Source organism: Notamacropus eugenii, chromosome 5 (assembly GCF_028372415.1).
Source record: "Notamacropus eugenii isolate mMacEug1 chromosome 5, mMacEug1.pri_v2, whole genome shotgun sequence".
NCBI lineage: Eukaryota > Metazoa > Chordata > Mammalia > Diprotodontia > Macropodidae > Notamacropus > Notamacropus eugenii.
Genome location: NC_092876.1, coordinates 23,460,873 through 23,473,120, shown reverse-complemented (window position 1 = coordinate 23,473,120; position 12,248 = coordinate 23,460,873). Strand labels below are relative to the sequence as shown.

The following is a 12,248-nucleotide window of genomic DNA, read 5'->3' as shown; positions in this document are numbered from 1 at the left end:
CATGGTTCAAGGTCTTCACAACACTTGGTGAATATCACATTTGATCCTCACAACAAGGCTGAGAGATGGGTGTTGTAACTGTCTCCATTTTACACATGGGAAAGCTGAGGCTCAGACAGAGGAAAGACTGACAGGAAATGCCTGAGCCAGGATTTCAGCTCAGTTCTTCCTGATCCCAGGTGCCCTTTCACAGGACAGGGGCAGCAGTGTTTAATGGTCAGCACAAGCTCTGGGACAGGCACTGGTCACTGCCCCCCATCAGTCACATAGACAGTCTGGTCCATACAAGACCCACAGCCCCAGTCTGGGCAGCAGATCTGTCCTCCCCCAGCACCTGGTCCTGACTGTCCCTGCAGCTGGCCCAGGACAGGAGGCCCCTCCCCACTGAGCTCAGCTAAGGAGGCCAGGAGCCCACTGTGGAGAGAGGATAGGAGTTCCTCTTCTGATGATAGTCTTCCCATTCTTTTCACACCAGGGTTTCCTGTTTCCTCTTCCTGTTTTCTCTGGGCCTGACAGAGATGTCTAGAGGGAGCCATTTGTGTTGAGGGAGTGATACAGAGCCACAGCAGAGCCTGCCTCTCTCCTGTCTCATCCATGCTGCTACTGCTGCTGCTGCCCCTGCTCTGGGAGGGTGAGTGGTGTTGGGGCAGAGGGAGGCTGGTCTGAGGGGTGAGAAGAGGTGGAAATGCTGACCAAGCCTGCATCTGCCCTCAGAGTCCCTGTCCCAAAGACTAGATCTGCAGCCCTCAGTGACTGTGCAGGAGGGTATGTGCACCCACATTCTCTGCACCATTGAAGATTACAGAATATCACAGAATGAGCACAGCAGAGTTTATGGCTACTGGTACAAAAAACAATATTACAGTTACCGTCTTGTGGCCACAAGTGACCCGTATCAGACAGGGAGGGAGGAAGTCCAGGGGAGATTCCATCTTCTTGGGGATCCCAGGATGAACAATTGCTCTCTGAGCATCACAGATGCCCAGTCTTCAGACAAGGGGACATACTACTTCTATTTGAGAAAAGGAGATGGTCCATACAGTCACCTACAACCTGAACTTTTTGTGAATGTGACAGGTAGGATGCTCCTCCCCTACGAGGCTCTTAGTGCATGAGGCAGGGAGGTCTGGGGAATGGTCTGGCTTTGGAGACCATGAACCTGCCTGTGGAGGGGGTAAGACAATGTGGAGGACACACAGAGAAGCCACTCAGGAAGCAGAGCACACTCAGGGAAGGGTGTGAAGACCTTGCCTAAAGCTCCAAAGTTGTAGAGGGGAGAGAACTTGGTGGGGTCCCCTTGGTGAGGAACCAGGACCCCAGACAAGGCTTAGAGGGGACATTGTTCTGCTAGAATGAACTCTGGAGCTGCTGCCAAAGGAAGAAGATTCAAATCCCAGGTCTATGCCTGACTCAATTTGGATCATTTTGGCCTATTATTTCCCCTCCCTCTCTGGGATTCAGTTTCCCCTTATGTATGATGAAGGTATTATTTTCTACTGCTTTTAATATACCTTCCTTTTGACCTATAATCTATGAGTGACTCAGGAGCTGGGAATGAAGAGGATGCCCCTAGGAGGCTGTTAAGGAGAAGGGGCCTGAATCAGATCCTGCTATGAGGGGAACAGAGTGGACACCTAAAGGGTGGGGTAGGTACCAGAATCTGGAAGGAAACTAAAGGCCTAATTCCCCTCCCCAAACCATGTCTTACTGTCTCTCTCCAGACTCTCCAAATGTGATCCAGAAACCAGACATCGCTATTCCAGAGTTTTTAGAGTTGGGAAACCCAGTGACTCTGAACTGTACATTTTTTTCTTGGGCCTGTGGGGGAAACAGAGCCTTCAAATTCTCCTGGATGGGGGCTGCCGTCCCCTCCAAGTTACAAAGCTCTGGGATGTCCTCACAGGTCTCCTTCATCCCTGGGCACCAAACTCACCTGTCAGGTGACACTTCCTGGAGGCCGTTTGAGCTCAGAGAGAACTGTCCAACTCAATGTGTCCTGTGAGTGCTGAGGCAGGAAGCCTGCATCCTACAAGAGAGGGTCTGAGGAAAGAGTGCATTGAGGGACCAGGCTCCAGGCCCAACCCTGTGAAATCAGATGCCTTTTTCCTGAGCCAGGGCAGGGAAAGCTGCCTCCCAATGCAAACAAAGGCTAGGTTTTCCAATTTTTATTCACTCATTTGTTTATTTATTCATGGACATGGAAAGGCAAGGCAATTGGGGTTAAGTCATTTGCCCAAGGTCACACAGCTAGCAATTATATCAAGTGTTTGAGATCTCATTTGAACTCATGTCCTCCTGACTCCAGGTCCAGGGCTCTACTCACTACACCTACTAGCTAGGCCAGGGATTTCCTATTTTCTCTCTCTCTCAGCTTTTGTGGTTTCATGCGGCAATGTTAGTCTGAGATTTTAGAATTTAATCTCTTCCCTGCCTGATGCTGGGCTGGGCAGAGAGCCCCGCCCCCAGCCAGCCTGGTGCTTCTGTTGCAGATGCTGTGCAGAATGTGACCATCACCATGGCCCAAGACAACAGGACAACAGGTATGAGCAGAGCCCCAGAGGGAGGGCAGGAAGGGAACTGGGGGCTTCAGCTTCTCCTCTGAGGGTGGGTGTGGATATCAGGGAGAGGAGGGAGACAGGAGAAACAGGTTCTCTCACTCTGCTGGCCTAGATTCTCTTTGGGTTAAGTTCCTCTTCACCTCCTGGACTTACATCAGCTCCCATTTACTCTTGACTTTAACGATTAGAAACCATTTTCCGCCCAGATGTTCCATGAGATGGAAGTGGGAGTGCTCTTGTCCCCACTTTCCAGATGAGGAAACTGAGTCTCAGAGCTATGGGCAGGGCCTGACTTAGCTCACAGAGGTCCCCAGCACCAGAGAGGTGTGAAGTCTAAATGTAGAGACTAAACATAGTGACCTCTCCACTGTACCAGGCTTGGCCTGAGAGGGTCCAGTCCTACAATGAGACCCAGTTCCCAGGGCAGTGCTGTGCCTAACGGACACATCAAGGTTTCCCTCTTGGGAAAGTTGACCTGGATCTCTACAGTCCAGGCGAAATGAGGAGGTTTTGTTACCTGGGGCACTGATGTTGATTTCAGAGCTGATCAGCTTGGGTGAGGGGGAACCGGGGGGTGGGGGTGGGCGTGAAGGGACTTGGGTAGGAGGAGGCCACTGGGAATGGGTCCAGGAGGTGCTGTCAGTGGGGACAGAAGTCTGGCCATCCAGGCTGAGCTTGGGCATTCAGTCACAGCAGGTACAGTATTAGCCCTGAGGTCCCAGGGCAGCTGGTGGTAGGAAAGTGGATCCTAGTGGTGAGTACAGTGGGTTCCAGCTACAGTGATTACATCTCCCCAGATTTAGATTGTCAGGCTCAGTGTGCAGACATTTCAGTCTCCTATGACCTTGTTTGTTGTGTCTGTGATTCACATTAACTTTCCCTTAATTAGTACAGTGAGAGAGAAAGAGAGAGAGAGAGAGAGAGAGAGAGAGAGAGAGAGAGAGAGAGGAAGTAAGAAAAGAAAGACAAGATACAAGAGATGAATGAAGTGGAAGGTAAAGAAAGTAATATAGAAAGAAAGGAGGGAAGAGGGATGGAAGAAGCAAAACATAGAAATACAGTAGGAAGGAAAAAACAAAAAAGACAGATAGAAATAAGGAAGAAAATGGAGAGAAGGGAAAGGGGAAGAAGGGGACAAAGGAAGAAAAGAGAAGAAAGGGCAAGGAGAAAGAAAAAAGGCACAAAGGCAAGATGTAAGAGAGATAAAGATAGAATAAAAGAAGGAAGAAAAAGGAGATGAAAGAAAAGTAGAAAAGAATGAAAGAAAGAAGGAAGGAAGGAAAAGAAGATAAACAAAACCCAATCTGAGGCAAAGGCAGGAACACGCTCCAGGCTGTGTGCCCTGGCAGCAGCAGAGGCAGGGGAGGCCTCCATGGTCTGGAAGCAGCCAGGGAAGATGCAGGGCAGGGAGAAGGGGCAGGAATCCAGGCTGGGCCGGGCCTGGGGTTTCCCTTCCTGCCTGAGATCCTGTCCTCTTCCACTTGACCCTTCCTCATGGGATCTTAGGGAAGTCACCCCAGCTCGCTAGCTCCCAGGTAGGGGGGTCTCTGAAGTCCCTCCAGATTCTCACTCCTGGGACCTCCTGATCTTTTTCTCTTTTTGTCTCAGGAAACAGCTCAGCTCTTGTGGTGCAGGAGGGATGGTCCCGTCACCTGCTCTGTGCTGCTAACAGCAATCCCCCAGCTAGACTGAGCTGGATCCTGGGGGACCAAGCCCTGGCCTCTTCCCAGACCTCAGAGGATGGAGTCCTACACCTGGATCTGCCCCACCTGGGCCCAGCAGATGGAGGCAATTACACCTGCCTGGCTCAGCATCCTCTGGGCTCCAAGCAGGCCTCCCTGAGGGTCTTTGTGCAGTGTGAGTGTGAGGGGGCTGGGCATCATGGGGTCATTGGGTCCTGGTGGGGAAAGGAGTGTGTCACCCACTAAGGTGGAGGTCTCCTTTATCTTCTCACAGATACCCCAAGGATACTTAGTCACTCTTGCTCTTGGGTCAAGGAGGGCTTGTTCTGTACCTGTTGTGTTCAAGCAGAGCCAGTGCCCTCCTTGCTTTGGTGGGTAGGGGGGAAGCCTATGGAGGGCAGTAGTAGCAGTGACACCTTCCAGGTAACATCAACCAAGTCTGGGTCGTGGGCCAACAGCAGCCTGAGAGTGAAGGTGGACAGGGTCCCCAACATCACTGTCAGCTGTGAGGGAAAGAACCCCCAGGGGACCCACACCCTGTTCTTCCAGCTGGTGCCAGGTGAGGGATGGGGGAGGAGGCAGCTGGGGCACAGGGCCCTGAGGACAGTGAGCCTAATAAGGCCACCATCCATGTTCACCACAAACCAGTTCTCTCCAAGCAGCACCAACACCATACTTGTGCTAGTGATTGGGAAATAGTAGCAGTGACAGTTTCTGAGAGTTTTCCACCAAGTCTGGGGGGTCTCCAGTAGCCTGAGGGTGAAGGTGGAGCCCAGTCACAAACTCAGTCCCTAGTATGAGGTGAGGACCCAGCAAAAGGAGGGCAGTCTCAGTGTCTGGCTGCTGCCAGATAAGAAGGTTGGGGTACATGGAAGATGGGAGATCTATGAGGGGTCCAATTCAGGGAGCAAGTGGGGGCCACAGAAGAGAACTAAGCCTGAGGCATGTCAGGGATTGCTCATTTAGACCAGGGAGACATCCTGGGAAGAGGCTAGTACAGGAGTCAAGAGTTTGAGCCAGAAGGCTGGGGTTTGAAACACAGCACACTTCATGTCTCCTTCCTTTACCCAATGAGACAGGAGAGTGTGAATTCCCACAAGGTTTGCTGGAATGCCAGAATGCTTTGTTTTCAGTGTTCCCCTAATCCACTAACCTTGTCTGGAAGAATTTGGGATCCAACTCTGAGGTGGGAAACATGTTCCAACCAGAGTCAGAGGAAGTTGCTCACTAAAAGAATGGACATATATTGGTGAACCTCTCTCCATACATATGAAAGGCCATGGACTATGTAGGACAGGAGATAGACCCATGTCCTGATTTGTTTTTAACGAGAAAGAAAACAGACCATACAAAGCACAGGGTGAAATTCAACTCAATTTTTCTAATGCCAGAGGATGGAATATTAAAGGGTGGTTGGTGAACAGTGAGAAAGAAAAACTGTGATTCCAGAGTTGATGTATTTCACCAACACCAGGCTCTGACAAGAAAACCTGTGGGGGTTTGCTCTCCTTCTAACCTGGACAGAGGGAGGAATGCCAGAACCAAAATTGAGCTCATTTTCAGCCAAGTGTGGGATAGAGAATTCATGTCATTCTTGTGGAGAAGAAGGAGAACTATGGATTGATGCCATCACAATTGGTGGCAGGAAAAGAAGCCAGCTCCTTGGTCTGGAGGTAATGGAGGCTGTACCCTTCAACATGGGATGCCCTAATCACGGATTCACTTCTCTCCTGCTTTAAAATCCGGGCTTGAATTTCATTCTGCTGGCCTATGGCATCTCTCTGCCTTTCTAAGATGGTTCAAAGACCCCAAGAAGGCGTTATGGGGGATTTGTGTGCCTTATACCACTTCCTTCATCACCTGGATAACCAACATTGAATTTTCACAGTTTTAGACTTGAATCTTGGGAGGCAGACACATGCTGGCTTTCCGTCTCTCTCTTAACCCATCTTCTGCAAAGTCATGTCAGTCAGTGTTTATTAACACCTACCAGGTGCCAGGAATATGGGTGTCTGTGTAGTGGTACATGTGGTGATCAGGAGGATCAGCACCTGTGGGGAGAGGGCTGCTGAGCCCTTGGCAGGGCTGCTCCTCCCTCTTTGAGGTCCACACTTTACCCAGTCTCACCTGGGCCTCCAAGAAGCTGTAGCATGGATGGGACCACACTCTGATCAAAGTGTCTCAGCAGAATGGCATTGAGGCAGAGGATGGATGAGAGGAGAAAACTTGGTTAGGCAGCAGAGTGGAGGGAATGGACTGAGATCTGGGGCAAAATGAGCACCCTCTAACCACACCTGGGTCTCTTCCCCATAGCCTCTTCTGCCCAGGAAAATAGCTCTTGGCCTCTGGTGCTCACACTGCTCAAGGGAACCCTCATGGAGGCTGGCTTTCTCCTCACTTATGGCCTCACCTGGCTCTATTACACCAGGTGAGTGTGTCTGTCCTCTGTCCCACAAACAAATGGCATCTTGTTCCCCTCACTCCCTGCCTCAACCCCCACCTCATTATTCTTCCCAGAAGTGGTCCCTAGGGTCACCCCTCACTCCCACAGCCCCTGAATATACACCACTGACTCTTCCACCTGTGACCAACACTAGGCCTGTTCCTCCCATAAGAAGCCCATAGGGAGGGAGCAGCTACCAGCTCCAGAAGCAGCCCAATCATCTCTTTGAAGGCTCCTGGCTTTGAACCTGACCGACACCTGCTTCCAGCCCCTTCCACTCAATACCCTCAGTTCTGCCCTCAGGGACGCTGCAAATCAGGTCTGACCCTGAAGCTACAGAACCAACTTCCAGGACTGGAGGACAGTTCTCCTGTCCAGCTAGGTCTCCTCTTTTCCCTCTATGCAACCCCAGGTCTGTCCCCCAATTGGCCTATTGCATGGCCTGATGGATGGAGGCAGGAAGTGTCTATGCCAGGACCTCCTTCCCAAGACACTCTAGAGTCCCAGCAGCTCTAGTCCCGGGTCTGGAGGACCACCCTCAGCTGTGCACAGAGCATCCAGGGCCACACTAGATGCAGGATGCTTCTTTGGAGGTATTTTCTTCCAGGGTAACTTTAGATCTGTGCTTGGTCCTCAGTTTCCTCATCTGTAATGAGAATGCTGGCACCATACCCTCTCTTCCCTCCAACAGGGTACCTGGTGCCCAATTCATGAGGGTCACCAGTTTTCAGAGCACTGCATCCCCCACCACTCACTGCTGCCTTGAAGAAATGTGTGTCTCCCACTGGTGTGCAGGGAGTGGAAGGTCCTGCTCCTTCCAAGAATCCTCTGCTGCTGTTCTCCATCTTTGCCATGAGAACTTGGCAGGTTCCTTCTTTTACTCATGGGCTTATTTTCCCTCTGAAACCTCACAGCTTCCCCAGGGGTCACTTCCCAAAGATGTCCCTTGGAGAGGTCCCAGCCTCATACAAAGTTTCCTCACATTGGTGGGAAGGCTCCCAAGAATCCAACAGGCTCCAATCAGGCTTCTCAGCACATCCACAACAGGCTCAGTCAAAGGGGGTCCCTATAGCAGGGGTAATCTGTTCCCTGGATGAACCAGGCAGGACAGCAGAGTGCAGTGACCTGGGAGGGCACTTTCTGTCTCCAGGGAAGGCAGGCTGTGGGAGGAGTTTGTCACTCTACCCTCCAGAGGTGGGAGGAGGCTGAGGGGACGTCTTCAGATCTGCAGCCCAGAACCCCAACTCATGAACCCACCCAGCCCAAGTTCAGGCCTGGGGAGTCTGCTCTCCAGTCACTGTTTGGTGCATTTTATCTTGAAGAAGTTTTCACTTGGAAGCTCAGAATTACCTCATTTCTAGGTCACTGCAGATGGAAGCAAAAGATGTCTTGTGCAAGCACCAATGGGCCACCAAAGCATTCTTGATATAGGACAGCCTTTGTTTCAGTCCACAAGTAATGTAAGGATGTACAGCAAGGAAAATACTCCATAAAACTATTGATTTTAATCATATTTGCATTTCCATTGACTCCCACCTTCCATGCAGTGACCAGGTTTATGGCATAATTTTAAAGGTTTAGAGATGTTTAAAAGTTAACCCCTCACATTTTAATGTGAAAATTGATCATCAATAACCAATAACTGGGTAAGGTAGAGATTCAGAGCTCTCCTCTCTAAAGTCCGCACTTTAACGTTCAGTTCTTAAGGACATTGCTGATCATGAGATTGAATTCCCTTTCCCGTTCAAGGAGCCACCCTGAAGGAAACTCCTGTTCTTCTGGGATTTGGGTGGGGTATATATCCTTTGATATGGTGGCCTAAAGCCTGCTGTGGTAGAGAGATACTTTCCCTATCCAAGAGACACCCAGCCCTTTATTTTAATATAGCCCATCTCTAATCAGGATAAAAATTAGATTTTGTTGCAGTTTGATGGAGTACTTACTGTTTTCAAGGGTATGTAAAGTGTGGAACCCCCCCCTACCTCATGATTGCATTTGGTCCAAGAGAGAGGCCAAATGACCATGTTTTTACTAATAATCTGCGGGCTTATTAATAAAATGATAGTCACCCAGAAATTATATCTTTGTATTGTTTTTAAATGTCACACTAATCAATCCCACTCTTTAACCTATGGTGAATTTAGGCCTCTTGTCCTAGTGTCTTGTCTTAGAAACTAGATGACATGGGACTGGCCTAGAACAGAAATGAACATGGAGTTGTTAAGAGGCTACATCGTTCACACCAGACCACAGGACTCTGAACAGCTCATGGTGACAGTGAGGTACCAAGTCCTGACTTAATCCACTCCATCAACCTTCTCTGGCTTTTCCTCAAGTCTCAGACCTGGAAGGAGCCAGAGAACATGGAACATCAGATCTTGAAAACCTGTCCCATCAATCTGAGAAGAGGACCTTAGAACTGGAAGGAACTTTAAAAATCCTGCTCCAATTCTCCCTTGTTGAATGAGCCCCCAGCTCTAAGGGGGAAGGATTCATCCACAGCTGCCCAGTGAGGAAGTGGCAGAGTGATGACAGTTCAATCCACTTCAATGCCAAACAACTAAAATTTTCTTACAACCAATTCCCTTCCAGGCACAGTTCTGAGTTCTGGGCACACAGAGATATAATGAGACACTCCCTAAGGCTTCTGAGAGGTTTTGCTCTTCCGAGGCACAAATCAGATGTTGCTAGATACAAGTGCTGTTTACACTCACTCTGAGCCATCACAGCACAAGCAATGAGCAACCAAGGCTTGTGCTGGCACCCATTTCTGGTCAGTCAGTGAAAGGAAAAGTAATTTGAGTTTAAAGGCAGGATCAAGAGGCTCCCTCTAAATCGTAATGGCCTTTATTAAAGGCTGGCTTCCCAGAGCTGTAGTTCAAGAAATCATAAATGAAAACTGCATGAGACAAGAATTAATTGTCTCAGCTTTAAAAGAAAACCGATGATCGAGTAAAAAAATAAATAAATAGGGGAGAAACACTTAGTTGGCAAAGCCCATGATACCTTGTGAAGTATAAACAGTCAGAATTGATGTTCCTTAGGACAGAACACCCACATGTGGGGGTAAGACTCCCCATGTGGACAGAGGGAGAGGACTAGGAGGAGGAGAAAAGTGCGGTAATGCCCAACTGGACCTGGCCTCCCCAGGGTGGCAGCTTGTCCTTCTCACAGTTCCTCCTGAATTCCTCATGAGGACTAAGGACATCAGAAGGGGGATAATGTCCTGACTTGGTTGTGAATTAGATTTGAGGGGGCAGATCTGTGCAAAGTCAGCAGCCTCACTCTCTCTCCAGTCTTTCATATGAGAATTAGTGAAAAAGCATTAGTTCATTTAACTCAGATTAAGAGAAGAGTAAGGGAGAGAGGACAACTTCCTTCAAGTATTTTATGGGTAGTCAGTGTAAGTGGGATTTGACTTATTCAGTTTAGCCCCAAGGGCAAAAGCAGCAGGAGATGATGGAGGGAGCTCTGAGGTCAATTTGGGCTTGTTGTGAGGGAAGACTTCCTGACTGTGAGAGCTAAGCAAAGGTGGGCAGTGGGCTCAGGGAAGTAATGAGGGCTCCAATCAATCAATAAGTATTTATCTAAGGCCTACTATATCCTTGGCTGTGTTCTAGGCTTGCTAACATAAGGACAAAGAATGAATCAATCGCTGCTCACAGTGAGATTAGATTCTAATGGATTCATTTTGGGAAGGCCAACTACACCACCTTTTCCCTCTGTTCTTACCTAGTCTTTAAATACTGAATGGGTGTTGGCCCAGACAAACTGAGACCTGGGAAAGACCCAGGTGAAAAACACCAAGGTCTCCCAGTGAACCCTGGGTCTTCATCAGTGGTCCTGATCTATGTCTGGCCACTGCACTCCAATGACTCTGGAGGAGAAGGTGAGACTGATGATTTTGCCCAGTTCTGTCCCACTCACATCCAATTCACTTGTTAGTCAGGACATTATCACCCTCCTGATGCCATTGGACATCTTCAAGAATGAAAGACAAACAGCAAATCTATGGAAGGGACTAAATGACCTTTCTCTTTCTGGTGACACCCACTCTGGATCTTTGACTGTCTAAAAGCGCAGGGAGGAGTTAGAAGGAGGAAGAAGAAGAAATCAAAATATGTCAAATCTGACAAAACAACTAAGCTATCTATAACCCAAGCCAACATAACTGAGCTTCCAGTTAGAATGATGAAAAAGAATCTAAAACTCTAGTCCTTCCAGAAACACACAATGAGAGAACTACCATGAAGGTGGTTAAGGAATAATACAGAAAACTTCAAAGACATAGTGGGGACAGAGACTCAAGCTGACATTGACTGAATCAGAGGACACTGACATGGAGAAGTCCCACACTTAACTTACTAAGAAATGTCATAATTCACCCTCGACTTTCAGATAGCCATAGTAGATATAGTGTGTGTTCATAAAGAAGGGGAAACATTTTACTGTTGTTATTTTCCATATGCTAAGGATAAATAAGGCAAATTGGATAAGGTTACTCTCATGTTGTAAAGTCATTAGTTGACATTCCAAACTGACATAAAGTGCAGTGCTGAGGTTTCTCATCCCAAAATATAATTTGATATTCAGCTGGAGGAGGAAAAGAGGAGAAGAACATGAGCTAGGCATTGCCTGAATTGTCCTCTAGCCATTGTTCAGTTCATGCAGAGCAGAGACCTAGTTCTGTGTGGCCCTTCTTAGTGACTGGGGGACTTTGGGTATATGGTTTAATCCCTGGGGTAAAGAGTGTGTGGTATTTGGAGTTAGATCTCAGACCCACAGAGGGAGCATATTAAGGAAGTCAACAGACTGTCTCAGAGTTGGAGGGGACAAAGAGTGGAGATGGTTACCATGGGAAGACTTGGTCTCTTGGTCCTCTCTGATCACTGGTTTTCCTTCTAAGGACCACCTCTCACCAGAGAGGAGGGCGTTTTATAGTCTGAAAAGTGGTTGGTCCATTGAGGAATTGGAGAAGATCATGTGGGTAGTGAAAGAGCTCTTGATTTAACCAAACCTATTGACTCTGAAGGCCAATCCCCTTCACACCACAAACTACTTCCTTTAAATATCAATTGAGGAGAATGAGGTTCCCCAAGGAAGATCTTTATTTTTTTTCACAAAAGCCAATGAAAGAAGAAAAGCCAGACTTGCTCTCTTGTGACACTGAATGGCAGCTCCTGTTTTCTAGAAGGCTCATTATATAGGAGGGACATAGACCTAGGTCATGAGAATAACTGCTTGACTTTCTCCTCTGAGGTGTCAGAAGGTGAGACCAAGATCACTGGAAAGCTGTGGCAAAGGAGCAACTTGATGTGAGGAAACACTCCCTATGTATTAGTCTTGCCCAAAGAGGGAGAGGTTACCTGTAGGGTTTGTGGCTTTCCCTCCTTGGAGGCTGGACAGCCATCTGTCAGCAAGGGCAGAGTAGGGCTTCCTAGGCAAGGGACTGCATAGGGCCTTTCCACCGCTGTCTGTACTTCTACTAATTTTCAGGGATTTTTCTTAATTTTGCCTTGCTCCTGTCACACTCAGGAAATTCACTTTTGGGAGTGAATGGGAAAC

The 12,248-nt window shown here is 48.5% G+C and overlaps 1 protein-coding gene across 1 annotated transcript; it reads left to right on the top strand.

Moving 5' to 3' along the window:
- Positions 1-532: 532 nt before the first annotated feature.
- LOC140503610 (sialic acid-binding Ig-like lectin 6) lies at positions 533-8,762 on the top strand. Its single transcript, XM_072607743.1, has 3 exons — positions 533-631; positions 2,490-2,540; positions 4,167-8,762. Exons 1-3 carry the CDS (start codon positions 595-597, stop codon positions 4,484-4,486), a joined length of 408 nt encoding a protein of 135 aa, XP_072463844.1. The 5' UTR covers positions 533-594; the 3' UTR covers positions 4,487-8,762.
- The last annotated feature ends 3,486 nt before the right edge of the window (positions 8,763-12,248 follow it).

What these genes read in the sequence shown, in the direction of transcription:
- LOC140503610 (XM_072607743.1), top strand. Translation starts at nt 595, where the DNA reads ATGCTGCTACTGCTGCTGCTGCCCCTGCTCTGGGAGG. An exon ending in GCTGCCCCTGCTCTGGGAGG is followed by an intron (nt 632 to 2,489) that starts GTGAGTGGTGTT and finishes CTTCTGTTGCAG; the next exon opens with ATGCTGTGCAGAATGTGACC. An exon ending in CCAAGACAACAGGACAACAG is followed by an intron (nt 2,541 to 4,166) that starts GTATGAGCAGAG and finishes TTTTTGTCTCAG; the next exon opens with GAAACAGCTCAGCTCTTGTG.